Raw genomic sequence first — 18541 nt, forward strand, 5'->3', positions numbered from 1 at the left:
CACTGGCAAAGAACGAACCCGACTCAAGCGAATTGGCGGCAAAAGAAAATAAAAAGTTAGTTTAATTCTGTTGAATCTAAAATTACATTTCTGGCATACAGTGAAATACAGCATTAAAAGGCAAAAAATGAAAGCCGCCAAAAGCAAATGTTCAAAGTGTCAGATCGACTTGGCCAGACTTGATAGCATGATGCCGTCCTGAGGCGACGACCGAATGAAGATTCCATGTAGAGCAGGTAAGCTTGTGAGCGCCAGTCGCCTTGCACTTTAATTGCTTCAGGGTCTGCACCCGACTGAAATGCGAAGGAGGCACCTCCGCGACGAAAGCTGTGACCGGAGTAGGTAGGTCAAAGGATGCAGTCTGCCGGTAGATGACGGCGCAAGGAACAGGGGAGCTTCTGAAGGTGCTGGCAACATGTCCACCATCTGCTTGTAGGCTGATACTGGGCAGAGGGCGGAGCCAGGGATAGCCAGGATGGGAATGTGCAGAACTCGTTCGCCGAACTGTATGGTTTTGGACCATGTGATACGGATGATCAAACCTGTGGTGTTGTATCCGACGCTGCCCCGCGAGAGATGAATGCGGGCGTCATAAGCTGTATCTGAAGGGGGCACCAGGTTGGACTTACGCAGGAACGAAAAAAATGCGATGAGGAAAGTGGACCACAGCGTAACGTGCAGCGGGCGTGTAAAGTCCAAGAGACGATGAATTCGAAGAAGGATATCTGGTGTGATAGGCAACTTGCGGCGAGGCTGGTGCGCTGTTATACACTGTATTCCCCGGAGGACAAGACGCAGTTCGAATGAGTCGAGTGAAGGTGGGGTCTCGGAGACGAAAAGATGCAGCAGCCGAACGCCATTGAGGTAGTTGCGGATAGATGCCGTGCATGAAAACGAGCGGGCGAGGAACTGTGTGTAGCGAATAATCGTTCGTGTTGTGGCCGGAACTGGCTGGATGCAAAAGAAACGACAGAAGAGGAAGAATGCACGCCATTGAGTTGTATTGTTGCGCAATGAACCAGAAGCAAAAGCTGAGTGGAGTGAGCAGGACGCCTGGCGGTCCAGATCGGCGAGCGGAACTTGACAACCTGCTACAAGTTACCAAGGATGAATAAACTGGAACGTTTCCTGAGGTACAACGACTTCTGAGATGCCAAAGTTTGACTGTAACTCTTCCACACGAGACTTGTAAATGCCAGTATGCGATCTCCCGCGAACAGCTGAGTTCGAAATCTGAATGGGTACGATGAGAGTTGATCAATGCAACCGTTGTAGTGTTGTCAGAGGTTATTTGCAAGCGAAGCCTGCGCCAAGTATAAGACCAGAGCTTGAGTGCGACCGCGACTGCAAGCAATTCCAATGCATTGATAGACAAACCCATGTTGATGATGTGTTGTGGGAAAGGAGAGCGGAAGAACTGGGTAACTGAGACGCCGCCGCAGCCTGAAAGGCATGCGTCTGTACACACGACAGTATCTGGCGGGGACCAAGGTTGGGTGTGTATGATAGAAACGTCGTTATAGTCCTGTAAAAACGTCTTCCACCATAAGAGGTCTTTGCAAAACTCTGCATCGATGCGGGTGCGGGAATGTTTAGCAGAGAATGTGCGAAGCGTGGACAGCATGCGGGAAATAAACAAGCGACCCGGGCGAACGCAATTTGAGACATAGGACAAGAGACCGATGAGACTTTGTAATTCTGTGCGGGAACAAGAGGAGCGATTGTCCCAGTTGGATAGTTCTTCATGAATTTGAGTGAGTTTCGCGGCGGGTACGGCAATGGTCATGTTGACTGTGTCAAATTCAGAACCGAGAATACTAGTCATACTAGTAGCAGGAGCACATGCTTTAGCCACGGATTCTTGAAGGCCGAGCTCGTTTAGCTGATTCCCTAGACTCTCAAAAGCCGCAGTAGCATTGATTGGTAACTCGGCTCCGCCAAAATCGTCGATATAATTGATCACCTCGTGCCCTTGGTTGCGTAGGATGTGATGCACTGCGTTGGTTGACCGTTGACACATTAAGGCCGCTGTGCGTAACCCAAAAGGTGGTGAAACGTCTAAGTAGTATTTCCCTTTCCAAGAATAGCCGAGAAGGTGGTAGTCTCTCGGATCCACGCGAAGTTGACGGTATGCCCTGCTGAGGTCGCGTTTGTAAAGGAGGCAACCGGAACCAAGTGTACGGATGCGATCTAACATGGAGTCAACTGTAGGATATCTGAGCTTATAATCATCCCCGATGTAACTGTCCCCCGGGATGCCGTTGTTGACCGAGTAGCCTTCTGGAAAACTTAAGTCCACGACCACGCGACGGGAAGATGAGCCCTTCTTAGCCACGGTCATTAATGGTGAGGTAATGAGCGGGTGTGACAATGGCGGAGTGTCGAACGGTCCAACAGATGCGCCGAGAGATAGCTCTGATTCCAGAAAACTGTCCACGTGCTCAGCGAAATGTAAAGCCGAGGTGTGATTCGTTGCGTGCGAAGTAGGAAGAAAGTCGCGCGAGTAGTTGATGGCCAACCAAATTCTAAGAAGTCGCAGATGTCATTGTCATAATTGCGTAGAAGATGGCGCCAAGACTGAATGTTCAGACCGGAAGAGACCGGGATGCGACAACCTTGAAAGTTATAAAGGCCTGAAGCGGAGATTCTGCGATGTAAATCAATGTAATGTTGTGCAATACTGCCATCAATGTTAGAAATAATGTGATCTGGCGGCACAGAGTTTCTGAGCGACAGTGACGAATGATCAGCTGATGATGGAGAAGTTGTTGTTGTTGTAGTTGATGATGATGTCAATGACGAGTGTGTAGCCCTCGACCTGCTTGTGTTGTGATGACGTGCGGGGTCAAAGTTCATGTCGCTGAGGACCGCCTGCGATGTTGGCGCTTTGATCATGCTTGATGTCAGTGTGGTTGTTGACTGACCGGCGAGAGCGAGGGATTCGAACTTATTATTATCAATGAAGACTCTGGTGCTGAGCTTGGGTAATGCCGTGTGCGTAAGTGACAACGGTGATGTAGCTGCTGGTGGCGTAGGTGTGGAGCCCCCTGACACGCTTGTGATGACTGAAAGTGTTGGGTCAGACCCGGTGATGTTGTTGCTAACCGAATCGAGCGAGATAACACTATTGTCCGGAGATACGTGTATAGGCGTTGATCTAACGGGGAGGTTACAGGTCGTTGACGTGATGTCTGAGGGCTGCTTATGGAGTCACGAGGAGATTGGTTTGTCGCGGTGCAGAGATGACATGGACGTGCCTGACTTCTGTTTGCAGTCCTTTTCGCTGTGATTATTAAAGCGATTGCGGGTGACGTAGCAATGATTGCAAATGTGTTTAAATTTGCATGGATCAAATGAGCAAGAACCTTTCTCGTTGAAAGCTGTGCACACTAATACGGGCGAACCGTCCGGGTTGGAGGTATTTCTGTTGCCGTTGTTTGTTGTCCGTTTCTGGGTGACTGATTTTAACTTGTCGGCTGAGAAATCGAAAAACAGTTCTTTCACGTCTAAGTAATCGCTGTCCCATGTACGTCTGTTATCGTCGATTAAACGAGCCACTGCCGCGTGATAGCTCCGGACAATGGGCCATTTGTACAATGGTAGTTTAACAAACAAATCGTGCAGGAGATGTAACCGGCCCTTTTGTTCTGCTTTGGGCATGGATGGGTCCTGCAGTAAGAGCGTGTAGCCCTGTAGAAATTGTTCAAGTGCTAAGTCGTCGTATTTCAGTTCATGTGAAGAAAAGAATGATGGAACAAACTGTTCTGGAGATTTCAAACCAGGCAACTTTTTCCCGGCGTGACGCCCGGGGGAATTAATGAGATTGTCTCGAATAATGTACTCACTGGCTGGTCCTTTGTTCTCAGCCTTGTGTCCTTTGTTCGCTCCAATGGCGTCGAAGTATGGTGACAAATCGTGATCAATCGGAGATTCGTCATTTTGCGAAGTTCCGCTAGTGAAATGTCAGAGATTTGGTGATCAGAAGGCGATGTGCCCTGTTGGCGCGTGGATGATAGGCCTGTGGTTGGTGCGTTCAAGGAACAACTTTTGAATTTCATTTCTAGCTGGGAGATTTTCGCCTGTAATTTTTGCTTCGCGATTCTCGCCAACAAGGATTGTTTCCGGCGCTGCAAAATAGCTAACTCGGCTTGGTCGTCTGAAAACTCGTCAAAATATCCATGTGGTTCCGCGTGTGAGACTGTGGGCGAGTGATGTCGGTGCTTCGAGGTGGAAGGAGACGACTTAGGGACGGCAGTTGAGCTGTTCGGTGAACGGCAGTTCTCTTCCTCCGGCGGTGGACCGGTGCAGAATTTTCCGTGCTTGCCCCAGGTGTGAGCTTCCACATCGAGCTTGCAGCCAGAGCATGTTGAGCGCCGCTTACTTCTTGGCATAGCGAGAAAGTAAATTGAAAAATACCCGAACAGAAATGACTGGGCACGAACAGCGTGCGATGTAAACAGTGCATGTAAACAGAACGAAGCGAATTGGCTACGAGAATCATGCGCAGTGGAGGAATTAAACAAACAAACGAAGCTATGCAAATGAAAATTATGCAAATGAATAATTAACAATTTTGAACTGCCTACAAAATACAACCATTTTTGGCTTTTTGCTCCGAGGACAGCACAGGCAAGGTAAGACACCACCCTCTTTTTGGTCTTAACTAGGTGATGAGTGGTATTTGTAGAGTGTATCATCCGGACTGGGAAAAAAGACTTTCATCATTTTCTGTTTGCTCGGAAAACCCGCCACCTATTGGCTTCTGACTTTTTCTACAGTTCAAAATAGTCATTTTGACTGACTGGAATTTATGGTGGGTAATTGAACATAGTGAATTTAGGCAGAGGGTTTTCCAAACCCGCCTATTCATATAGTTCATACCCACCATAGACTCCGGGTCCCCTCCAACCACCCCACTTTTTCTGTAGCGTTGGTCTAGTCCTCTGTACGGAGAGAAAGGAACCAGAGTGGATATCAAGGTAAGATGGCGTCGCCACATTACCTTGGTCACATGGTTCGTGACTAAGGGAAAAAATCTTGGGGTCATGGGGCGTCCCCTGACTTAGATTTTATCTCTCTGTCATTGGCAGAATCGCTGATTAATGTCTACAGTTCAAAATGGTCATTTTGACTGACCGGAGTCTATGGTGGATATGAACTATGTGAATAGGCGTGTTCTGCCTAAATCTGTTTGGAGAAATCCTATTCGGCGTTGTTGAGTCCAAATCGCTCGGGTTGCTGGGTCTATTTTTGCGTTGCATGAACATGAACCAATCATTTCTCGGTCTTGTTCGACTTAACAAGTTGGCAATTTCTAGCTCTTTGAAATCTCGTTTAATCGATCGTCGCTGCCTTCTTCTCGACTGTAAAAACACTCGGGGGGGGGGGGGAACAGAAACAAAGCAAATGCATTTACCAGAGGGGACGCCATGTTGTTGATTGACCTTTCCATTTGTTTATTGACCTTTCCATGATATGATTCGTTGTGGACGCAAAACACCGGTGTTTTTACTAAGTGAGAACGCGAGCAGACAATTCAGCAGATTAGCTAATATTTGCACAACAAAAAAACAGTGTCAACACCAGCGTTTTTCAGACGTGTGAGAACGTAGCTACATGTATAGTACATATGCAAAGTAATAATTTCAAATTTTTTAAAAATTTTCCAACATGCTATGACATTATATTTAATTAGTGGTGGGAACTGCCAAGACAGTTTATAAAATTGTAAACAAATATTTTTGTAAATAACGCTGACCGCAAAATACGCCCATTGAGAAATGTCACTGCTGGAATATTTTATATTGCAATTTATTACTCAATTTTAATTTGTTGTATTGCTGTACATTAGTAAAACAATGTATATATACATGTATATATATTTCTGAAAATGTTTTGTGCTATAATTCCTTATCTATATCTAAATTGTTCGGGAAATATTAATTTCAATAAACAATATTCTATAACTATCCTGCAACACCAATAAGATCATTACTTATAGTATGCCACTAAGCAGAACACATGATGCAAAGCCCATTCCATAAATGTTGAATGTTCTGTGGCAATATCAATACATATGGGTCTTATTTAAAACTCACAACTCATAAGGACAAATTAAGAGCTCCAAATAATGGTATTCCCAGATTAACATCAGTTGTTAATGACACTTAAAACATTAATTTTCAACTCTAAAGAAAGGACAACAAAGCTCTACTCACTGTGAAAGCCAATCTTTACGAAGCTAAACAAAACTATTATATATCTTAAATTTGATAACTAAATGACATCAAATTGAGAGTGTTATCACGTGCTGCACCATATAATACTTCAAGCAAACGTTGCAACTTATGCATTAGAGAAAAATATATTATAATTTTCCAACCACATTACTGTAGTTTAAATAAAAGAAATGAGCTTTTTTCTTCCTGTAGACACAGAGCCAAATCGTTGCTATGCAACAACTAGTTTTAATATCGTAAACCCACTCCCTTGTTAGGCAAATCTGTAGCGCTTATAACGTAGTCTGTTTCGGTGGTTTATTTAATAAAGTCTTAACTCCTGATGAGTGAGGTATTCCATGTACCTTACGAAACAGTACTGTAGAGTCAACTTTACCCATGTAGTCGTGTCTTAATTACTTTGTCCACGTATATATATATATATGTATACTTTGCATGGTCATTAAAATATTTATCCATGGAGCTAACTGGTACATTTTATCTACAGTCAGTACAGTCAGTTTAGTGCCTATGTCAGTTAATAAAGTCATAGAAAACATATTTTGGTTAAATTTGTGAAGTCTGTGAGTTATCAAAATATGATGAAATTAAAAAATTGATAATGACAACATTGTTTTTTTGCAATGGCATCTCAAAACTAAAGTCAGTGGTAGCATACAGTTAACGGCTTTGCAATGAAATTAATTATTTAACCAATGCCGTTGTGATATCTGACTTTTCAATGACAAAGTGCACACATTTCATGTCCTCAGTTTACGATTACATGTACACATGTATCTTAGAATGTATGTACATCAAATTAGGTAAAGAAGTGTTATTTTTAAACACCACAGAAAATTATGCACTCTGCGCTGTCATCTTAGTTACCTCAATCTGAATTTAGTCATTTAGTCATAGTTTGTGCTAGTGTGTTATCAAGACGAGTCCCACTTACAAAATTTTAAGAAATTGAAATTTGACCCTAGATAACTTTATTACAGATTGGACCCCAGCTTGCCTGGAAAACTGGTTCCCTCTTCAATAATTGGAGTCAAAATATGGGGTTAACGCATTTCCAGAAGCCATGGTTTTTTTTTTATAAACAGTCTTGTCTGCGGTTGAATTAATTTGGCATTGAATAAATGTTTACCATATTTTTTTAGTCTCAATTTTAGACAAATTCCGAAATCAAAGACCTTGGGGTCCGTTTGAACGGAGTCATATTTCAGATATTCATTGACCGATCTCATTCAAACTTTACACAAATACAATACTTCATATCACATGCGTTTTTTTTGAAGACTAACAAAAATGGCCGACTGGTGGCCATTTTGGATGAAAAAATTTACTATTTTTGATTCTCAAACGTGTTAGCAGCTGTTACGCAGAGATGACTGTAACGATTTTGATCAAAGTTGGTATGATGATGATACATATTGTGTTATAGATGCACAAATTTCAATGACTAGAAGCCATTTTATTTTATTACATATTTCCCCCTTTTTCTTTTTCTTCTTTTACTTTTACAGAATTATTTAATCTTAGTACATATAGATAGTATAAATGAAGATACATCAGCAGCAATTTTTTTTGTGATCAAATTCAATTTGGCTATTTTCATAGTTCAATGAAACTTCGTACACTTATTTTTCTCAGAATTCATCAAACAATTTTCAAAGTGTCACAGTTATTACTAACTGGTGGCAACTACATATTAATTTAAGTCATTACACTTTAACATTGCAATTGTTATTGCTTGATTTTAATTCTGAAGGAAACATTCCAACAAAGTGAAACATCCAGCATCTAATTGTCAAAGTTTATATATGCCCCTTATTCTTGCATGTTGTACTGTAATCAGGATTACTAATAATTGGTAGTCGAGTTGGTTTTATTTTGGTTTGTCCCTTGAATATGCTTGAGCTGTAAAAAAAAAAAGGGAATGAGGACGACATAATAGGACATGAACTTACAGGGTTATTAAAGACAATTGCCTTGATGCAGTATTTCTATATGCTAAAGCCATTTTATCAATGTTTTCCTTGAAAGATGGGTGCCCCTTAATTCCAAAGTAAAGTTCTGCAATAGTATACATGTACACTTGTTTTTCATTTTGACTTCTGACAAATTGGTGGCCAATTTAGTTCTCAAAAGCAAATATTTTTGTTTATTTTATTCAAAATTGGTTTGAATATTGTAGATGATAGTTTTGATGCATGTCTGCATTGTAATTTAATTCAAGATGCTGACTAGTGACTATGTTTTGTTTTCAAATTTAGGTTTTGTTCAAGAAAGAATTGTGATTGAAAATTTAATGTGCAACAGTAGTAATGACAAGTGGTCTGAACACAGTAGTGTTTGTTGCAAGTGCAACTTTGTATCATCAAATGTTCATCTTTTGATACATATTAGTTGTCAGTAACACATATTAATTATCCAGCTCAATGAATAGTCTGAATTCACGTCCTCTGAGCTCAGCTCAATTTCGTAACATGAAGCTTACATAAAATAAACCAACACATTTTAGGAGCAGCTTTCTTCATGATTCACGCTGACTAAATTAGACTCGTACAAAATATCTGGTCTTGACAAATTTACGTCACGATAACTCTGTCAATCCCTGAAATAAACAAGAGCTTGGAGGGTGTATGAGAGTGGTTTGAACCATTGTTTTTATGTGTTTATTTGTGTGGTCATCCAAGGAGGCACTGTCTATTGTCTAGACTTTGAAACTGGGAAACTGGGTTTTATTTGGGTGCTTAGGTTTGGGTTATCCCAGGTTTGACCCAAGTGTATGAATATGAAAGTCGTCCTTACTAATATCTATCTATAAAATACTTGCCTCATACAGATTCATCATGGTCAAGCTGTTGATTTGGATGTTGAGTGTTTTACTGTTAGAAGTTCAGGGTTATCCAAGTGGTGCTCCAAGTACGACTTGTGAAAACATGACACCAAGCCATGGGGTTGTGGCTCAAGGCTCTGTTGCACCTTATGCAGTAACAGCTGACTCAAACTCATACCAACCAAATGATGTCATTACTGGTAAATATTTAACTTCATTATAATTTTAAATTATTTATTTATTAATTTATTAATTAATTAATTAATTAATTAATTAATTAATTAATTAATTTATTAATTTATTTATTTATTTATTTATTTATTTATTTATTTATTTATTTATTTATTTATTTATTTATTTAATACACAGTTCAATGGGCAAACCCATTAAGAGAACTGGAAAAATAAACAATACATAAAGAAAACACATACAAATACAAGAATCAGCAGATATACATCCAAATGACAAAGTAACAAATTAAAATTAAAAATAATTATAAAGTACAGATTTAAAACTATATAAAGATGAAAAAATATCAATATTTAAATGAAATGCCATTAAATAATGTCATACAGCATAAAAGTGACGAATGCTTCCTACAGTTGACTGATTCACAGTTTGCGTCTCAAACACCAATTTGGAACATAAAAGTAAATATTAGCAAGTATACTACAATGCACATGTAACTTTTCTACATAAATATTTAACAAATTTAAATTGCACATTTTCAATTTTGTTAGAAAGCCCTTTTTGATGAGGGGACCACACCACAGAACCATATTCATGAATAGATCTGACATAAACAAGATACAAACAAATAATTGCAGAAATATCATTAAAGCTATAACAAGAACGTTTAATAAGACCCAGAGATTTTAAGGCCATAGAAAGAATAGAATTGATATGATGATTATATGACAGGTTAGAAGTTAAATGGATACCCAAGTCTTCACCTTACACCATGTGCATTCTTGCTAAAAATAATAGACCCCCAATCACTGGCAGCACATTGGCAAACCATATCCCCTATTGCGGACGCAATGTAAATTTAGTACCCTCCCTCTAGAACAGACATATTGAAGAAAAAGCACCCCCTATTGCAGACATATATTGAGAACATCCTACCCCTTATTGCGAGCATTCTCTGCCGTTTTCTGCACTCAAGTGGAGTGTGGTCAACTCAAACAAGCTACAGGGGCCTAGGGCAGTGTATGAGAGTGGTTGTTGCAAGAGATGGCCCACAGTGGGTGCAGCAACCCTGCAAGTCAAGAGATGGCCCACAGTGGGTGCAGCAACCCTGCAAGTCAAGAGATGGCCCACAGTGGGTGCAGCAACCCTGCAAGTCAAGAGATGGCCCACAGTGGGTGCAGCAACCCTGCAAGTCAAGAGATGGCCCACAGTGGGTGCAGCAACCCTGCAAGTCAAGAGATGGCCCACAGTGGGTGCAGCAACCCTGCAAGTCAAGAGATGGCCCACAGTGGGTGCAGCAACCCTGCAAGTCAAGAGATGGCCCACAGTGGGTGCAGCAACCCTGCAAGTCAAGAGATGGCCCACAGTGGGTGCAGCAACCCTGCAAGTCAAGAGATGGCCCACAGTGGGTGCAGCAACCCTGCAAGTCAAGAGATGGCCCACAGTGGGTGCAGCAACCCTGCAAGTCAAGAGATGGCCCACAGTGGGTGCAGCAACCCTGCAAGTCAAGAGATGGCCCACAGTGGGTGCAGCAACCCTGCAAGTCAAGAGATGGCCCACAGTGGGTGCAGCAACCCTGCAAGTCAAGAGATGGCCCACAGTGGGTGCAGCAACCCTGCAAGTCAAGAGATGGCCCACAGTGGGTGCAGCAACCCTGCAAGTCAAGAGATGGCCCACAGTGGGTGCAGCAACCCTGCAAGTCAAGAGATGGCCCACAGTGGGTGCAGCAACCCTGCAAGTCAAGAGATGGCCCACAGTGGGTGCAGCAACCCTGCAAGTCAAGAGATGGCCTACAGTGGGTGCAGCAACCCTGCAAGTCAAGAGATGGCCCACAGTGGGTGCAGCAACCCTGCAAGTCAAGAGATGGCCCACAGTGGGTGCAGCAACCCTGCAAGTCAAGAGATGGCCCACAGTGGGTGCAGCAACCCTGCAAGTCAAGAGATGGCCCACAGTGGGTGCAGCAACCCTGCAAGTCAAGAGATGGCCCACAGTGGGTGCAGCAACCCTGCAAGTCAAGAGATGGCCCACAGTGGGTGCAGCAACCCTGCAAGTCAAGAGATGGCCCACAGTGGGTGCAGCAACCCTGCAAGTCAAGAGATGGCCCACAGTGGGTGCAGCAACCCTGCAAGTCAAGAGATGGCCCACAGTGGGTGCAGCAACCCTGCAAGTCAAGAGATGGCCCACAGTGGGTGCAGCAACCCTGCAAGTCAAGAGATGGCCCACAGTGGGTGCAGCAACCCTGCAAGTCAAGAGATGGCCCACAGTGGGTGCAGCAACCCTGCAAGTCAAGAGATGGCCCACAGTGGGTGCAGCAACCCTGCAAGTCAAGAGATGGCCCACAGTGGGTGCAGCAACCCTGCAAGTCAAGAGATGGCCCACAGTGGGTGCAGCAACCCTGCAAGTCAAGAGATGGCCCACAGTGGGTGCAGCAACCCTGCAAGTCAAGAGATGGCCCACAGTGGGTGCAGCAACCCTGCAAGTCAAGAGATGGCCCACAGTGGGTGCAGCAACCCTGCAAGTCAAGAGATGGCCCACAGTGGGTGCAGCAACCCTGCAAGTCAAGAGATGGCCCACAGTGGGTGCAGCAACCCTGCAAGTCAAGAGATGGCCCACAGTGGGTGCAGCAACCCTGCAAGTCAAGAGATGGCCCACAGTGGGTGCAGCAACCCTGCAAGTCAAGAGATGGCCCACAGTGGGTGCAGCAACCCTGCAAGTCAAGAGATGGCCCACAGTGGGTGCAGCAACCCTGCAAGTCAAGAGATGGCCCACAGTGGGTGCAGCAACCCTGCAAGTCAAGAGATGGCCCACAGTGGGTGCAGCAACCCTGCAAGTCAAGAGATGGCCCACAGTGGGTGCAGCAACCCTGCAAGTCAAGAGATGGCCCACAGTGGGTGCAGCAACCCTGCAAGTCAAGAGATGGCCCACAGTGGGTGCAGCAACCCTGCAAGTCAAGAGATGGCCCACAGTGGGTGCAGCAACCCTGCAAGTCAAGAGATGGCCCACAGTGGGTGCAGCAACCCTGCAAGTCAAGAGATGGCCCACAGTGGGTGCAGCAACCCTGCAAGTCAAGAGATGGCCCACAGTGGGTGCAGCAACCCTGCAAGTCAAGAGATGGCCCACAGTGGGTGCAGCAACCCTGCAAGTCAAGAGATGGCCCACAGTGGGTGCAGCAACCCTGCAAGTTTATTCCCGGGAGCCTATTGCAAACATTAGCCTTTTAAAGGGGGCCTATTTGCCTCGCGCGCGGACCCACCTTTCCCGCTAAATTTGTAACGCACATGGTGTAGTAACGACATATACAGTGACCCCCCGGGGATAAAAAGTCAGTGTATTCAACCAGATTTGTGGAAAATGATCTGTTTTTAGCTCCGCTGTCGACTTTGTCGAGCAGAACTTATCATGTGAGTGATTGTTCGTCGTCGTCCTTGTCATTGTTTTACTTTTACTACTTCTTCTTGAAAACTACAAGCCTGAATGCTTTGATACTTGGTGTATATGTACCTTGGGTAGACCTCTCTTAGGTTTGTTCATTTCATGATGATATCTTCAATTATCTAATTTTGATGATTATTTTTGGTGAAAAGTGATATTTTCGACTTCTTGTTAAAAACCGCAAGTCTGATTGCTTTGATATTACATATATAGGTACTACATGTGGTCCTCTCTCAGATTTGTTCATTTCATGGTGATATCTTTAATTCTCTAATTTTAGTGAATATGTTTTTAATTTTTGGTAAAAAGTGATATTTTTTACTTCTTGTTGAAAACCTCAAGTCCAATTGCTTTTATATTACATATATAGGTACTACATGTGGTCCTCTCTCAGATTTGTTCATTTCATGGTGATATCTTTAATTCTCTAATTTTAGTGAATATTTTTTTAATTTTTGGTAAAAAGTGATATTTTTTACTTCTTGTTGAAAACCTCAAGTCCAATTGCTTTGATATTACATATATAGGTACTACATGTGGTCCTCTCTCAGATTTGTTCATTTCATGGTGATATCTTTAATTCTCTAATTTTAGTGAATATTTTTTTAATTTTTGGTAAAAAGTGATATTTTTTACTTCTTGTTGAAAACCTCAAGTCCAATTGCTTTTATATTACATATATAGGTACTACATGTGGTCCTCTCTCAGATTTGTTCATTTCATGGTGATATCTTTAATTCTCTAATTTTAGTGAATATTTTTTTAATTTTTGGTAAAAAGTGATATTTTTTACTTCTTGTTGAAAACCTCAAGTCCAATTGCTTTGATATTACATATATAGGTACTACATGTGGTCCTCTTTCTTTGTTAATTTCATAGTGATATCTTCAATTATCTAATTTTGATGATTATTTTTGGTGAAAAGTGATATTTTTGAATTCTTGTTGAAAACAGCAAGTCCTGTTGCTTTGATACTATACATATTGTTCATTTTCTAATGATATCTTCTGTTCTTTAATTGCAATGTGCATTGCTAACAGCGGAGCTATCTCAGCCAGCAAGCTGCTTGTTAATAAAGCCATGTTGATTGACAGTAATATTGGGGCTAATGTGATTATACAAATGAGGAAAAATATCGGACTCAAAAATTCTGGCAAAAAGCGGTAACAAAGAAATTTGACGGTAGTTAACAACAGATTGTGAGCAGCTCGATTTAAAAATTGGGACAATATTGGCACATTTCAACTGAGAAGGGAAATGATCCAATTGTAAAGACTTTTGAAATATTATATGAAGGAGTATAGAGATAACGTCAATACATGGCTTAATAACACATGTGAATAGCGTCACAGAAATACAGACTTGCTTAGGTTTTTCGATGATGATACAATCACAACCTGGATACCATTTATTCCAAAACGACTCCAGTAAAAATACAGCGATAAGAAAATGTCCGACTGGAACAGGAATGCAGTAAAAAACAGAAAATGAACTGCACGCGAGCAGAAGTTAAACAAACACTGATTGGTCAATGCCAATGTAGGTGCGGACGTAGATTGACCCTAATTAACATAATTTATGCATTTCACTTGGATATCGGCAGTATCACCTTGACCACTGTGTGTTTCACTACTTTTCTTTCAACTGTTTATGATGACTTGACCATTGTGTGTTTCACTACTTTTCTTTCAACTATTTATGATGACTTGACCACTGTGTGTTTCACTACTTTTTTTTCAACTGTTTATGATGACTTGACCACTGTGTGTTTCACTACTTTTCTTTCAACTGTTTATGATGACTTGACCACTGTGTGTTTCACTACTTTTCTTTCAACTGTTTATGATGACTTGACCACTGTGTGTTTCACTACTTTTCTTTCAACTGTTTATGATGACTTGACCACTGTGTGTTTCACTACTTTTCTTTCAACTATTTATGATGACTTGACCACTGTGTGTTTCACTACTTTTCTTTCAACTGTTTATGATGACTTGACCACTGTGTGTTTCACTACTTTTCTTTCAACTATTTATGATGACTTGACTACTGTGTGTTTCACTACTTTTTTTTCAACTGTTTATGATGACTTGACCACTGTGTGTTTCACTACTTTTCTTTTAACTGTTTATGATGACTTGACCACTGTGTGTTTCACTACTTTTCTTTCAACTATTTATGATGACTTAACCACTGTGTGTTTCACTACTTTTCTTTCAACTGTTTATGATGACTTGACCACTGTGTGTTTCACTACTTTTCTTTCAACTGTTTATGATGACTTAACCACTGTGTGTTTCACTACTTTTTTTTCAACTGTTTATGATGACTTGACCACTGTGTGTTTCACTACTTTTCTTTCAACTGTTTATGATGACTTGACCACTATGTGTTTCACTACTTTTCTTTCAACTGTTTATGATGACTTGACCACTGTGTGTTTCACTACTTTTCTTTCAACTATTTATGATGACTTGACCACTGTGTGTTTCACTACTTTTCTTTCAACTATCTATGATGACTTGACCACTGTGTGTTTCACTACTTTTCTTTTAACTGTTTATGATGACTTGACCACTGTGTGTTTCACTACTTTTCTTTCAACTATTTATGATGACTTAACCACTGTGTGTTTCACTACTTTTCTTTCAACTGTTTATGATGACTTGACCACTGTGTGTTTCACTACTTTTCTTTCAACTATTTATGATGACTTGACCACTGTGTGTTTCACTACTTTTCTTTCAACTGTTTATGATGGCTTGACCACTGTGTGTTTCACTACTTTTCTTTCAACTATTTATGATGACTTGACCACTGTGTGTTTCACTACTTTTCTTTCAACTGTTTATGATGACTTGACCACTGTGTGTTTCACTACTTTTCTTTCAACTATTTATGATGACTTGACTACTGTGTGTTTCACTACTTTTTTTTCAACTGTTTATGATGACTTGACCACTGTGTGTTTCACTACTTTTCTTTTAACTGTTTATGATGACTTGACCACTGTGTGTTTCACTACTTTTCTTTCAACTATTTATGATGACTTAACCACTGTGTGTTTCACTACTTTTCTTTCAACTGTTTATGATGACTTTACCACTGTGTGTTTCACTACTTTTCTTTCAACTGTTTATGATGACTTGACCACTGTGTGTTTCACTACTTTTCTTTTAACTGTTTATGATGACTTGACCACTGTGTGTTTCACTACTTTTCTTTCAACTATTTATGATGACTTAACCACTGTGTGTTTCACTACTTTTCTTTCAACTATTTATGATGACTTGACCACTGTGTGTTTCACTACTTTTCTTTCAACTATTTATGATGACTTAACCACTGTGTGTTTCACTACTTTTCTTTCAACTATTTATGATGACTTAACCACTGTGTGTTTCACTACTTTTCTTTCAACTGTTTATGATGACTTGACCACTGTGTGTTTCACTACTTTTCTTTCAACTGTTTATGATGACTTGACCACTGTGTGTTTCACTACTTTTCTTTCAACTGTTTATGATGACTTGACCACTGTGTGTTTCACTACTTTTCTTTTAACTGTTTATGATGACTTGACCACTGTGTGTTTCACTACTTTTCTTTCAACTATTTATGATGACTTGACCACTGTGTGTTTCACTACTTTTCTTTCAACTATTTATGATGACTTGACCACTGTGTGTTTCACTACTTTTCTTTCAACTATTTATGATGACTTAACCACTGTGTGTTTCACTACTTTTCTTTCAACTGTTTATGATGACTTGACCACTGTGTGTTTCACTACTTTTCTTTCAACTATTTATGATGACTTGACCACTGTGTGTTTCACTACTTTTCTTTCAACTGTTTATGATGACTTGACCACTGTGTGTTTCACTACTTTTCTTTCAACTATTTATGATGACTTGACCACTGTGTGTTTCACTACTTTTTTTTCAACTGTTTATGATGACTTGACCACTGTGTGTTTCACTACTTTTCTTTTAACTGTTTATGATGACTTGACCACTGTGTTTCACTACTTTTCTTTCAACTATTTATGATGACTTAACCACTGTGTGTTTCACTACTTTTCTTTCAACTGTTTATGATGACTTGACCACTGTGTGTTTCACTACTTTTCTTTCAACTGTTTATGATGACTTGACCACTCTGTGTTTCACTACTTTTCTTTCAACTATTTATGATGACTTGACCACTGTGTGTTTCACTACTTTTCTTTCAACTATTTATGATGACTTGACCACTCTGTGTTTCACTACTTTTCTTTCAACTGTTTATGATGACTTGACCACTGTGTGTTTCACTACTTTTTTTTCAACTATTTATGATGACTTGACCACTGTGTGTTTCACTACTTTTCTTTCAACTGTTTATGATGACTTGACCACTGTGTGTTTCACTACTTTTCTTTCAACTGTTTATGATGACTTGACCACTGTGTGTTTCACTACTTTTCTTTCAACTATTTATGATGACTTGACCACTGTGTGTTTCACTACTTTTTTTTCAACTATTTATGATGACTTGACCACTGTGTGTTTCACTACTTTTCTTTCAACTGTTTATGATGACTTGACCACTGTGTGTTTCACTACTTTTCTTTCAACTGTTTATGATGACTTGACCACTGTGTGTTTCACTACTTTTCTTTCAACTATTTATGATGACTTGACCACTGTGTGTTTCACTACTTTTTTTTCAACTGTTTATGATGACTTGACCACTGTGTGTTTCACTACTTTTCTTTCAACTGTTTATGATGACTTGACCACTGTGTGTTTCACTACTTTTCTTTCAACTGTTTATGATGACTTGACCACTGTGTGTTTCACTACTTTTTTTTCAACTGTTTATGATGACTTGACCACTGTGTGTTTCACTACTTTTCTTTCAACTGTTTATGATGACTTGACCACTGTGTGTTTCACTACTTTTCTTTCAACTATTTATGATGACTTGACCACTGTGTGTTTCACTACTTTTCTTTCAACTATTTATGATGACTTGACCACTGTGTGTTTCACTACTTTTCTTTCAACTATTTATGATGACTTGACCACTGTGTGTTTCACTACTTTTCTTTCAACTATTTATGATGACTTGACCACTCTGTGTTTCACTACTTTTTTTTACTCCCGTGTGCGAAGCACAAAAAGGGAGTCTTTGCAGTTAGTGTGTCTGTATGTATGTATGTGTGTGTGTGTGATATATTGAAGATAATATTAGGTAATCGTAGTCCTAAATAACTATTAAAAATAGCTAGACGTTTCGAGCAATGGCTCTTTATCGATAGCATAGAAGCAAGTGTGATAACGTACAGGTAGAACATAGGAACGTAAGAACGCGCATGAACTATAAGTTAGAATCACAAAAAATTCCACAATAGAACAAATAACGCGCCTTAGGTAGTGAGCTCAACAAATGAGTTGAACTGTTTGTTAATACCATGGGGTTCTTTAGTTCCAAGGCGGAATATAGTTTCCTCCTCGACACGCCTGAGCTGATTTTCGTCGCCATTGACAACACATACACCAGAAATAGACATATCTGTAATATTATGTCCACTAGAATTAAAATGAAGTGAAACCGGATAATAACGATTTTTCTGTCTAGTTTGCCGTAGATGCTCAGCAAACCGATCACCCAGTCGACGAACTGTAGAACCAATATAAAGTTTCCTGCATCTAATACATGAAATGCAATATACAACATTCATAGTGATACAACTGAACGGATATTTGACCTCAACATCTCCCTTGGGACCAAATATACGATTAGTGTCTGTAATAAAAGGACAAGTATTACACCTAGGACGATTACACGGGACAGAACCATATTTCTCAGG

General features: G+C 40.6%; 1 protein-coding gene across 5 annotated transcripts in view; it reads left to right on the plus strand.

Moving 5' to 3' along the window:
• LOC102806946 (ferric reductase 1-like) overlaps positions 1-18541 on the plus strand; it is a 188111-nt gene that overhangs the window by 15965 nt on the left and 153605 nt on the right. For all 5 annotated transcript variants that reach the window (XM_085503521.1, XM_085503522.1, XM_085503523.1 and 2 more), the window contains exon 2: positions 9070-9263. In XM_085503521.1, the coding sequence (XP_085359647.1) occupies positions 9077-9263 (187 nt within the window). In that variant the 5' untranslated portion in view covers positions 9070-9076. The remainder of the gene's footprint in view (positions 1-9069; positions 9264-18541) is intronic.

The sequence above is a fragment of the Saccoglossus kowalevskii genome, chromosome 9, assembly GCF_978046115.1.
Source record: "Saccoglossus kowalevskii chromosome 9, keSacKowa6.1, whole genome shotgun sequence".
Classification (NCBI taxonomy): domain Eukaryota; kingdom Metazoa; phylum Hemichordata; class Enteropneusta; family Harrimaniidae; genus Saccoglossus; species Saccoglossus kowalevskii.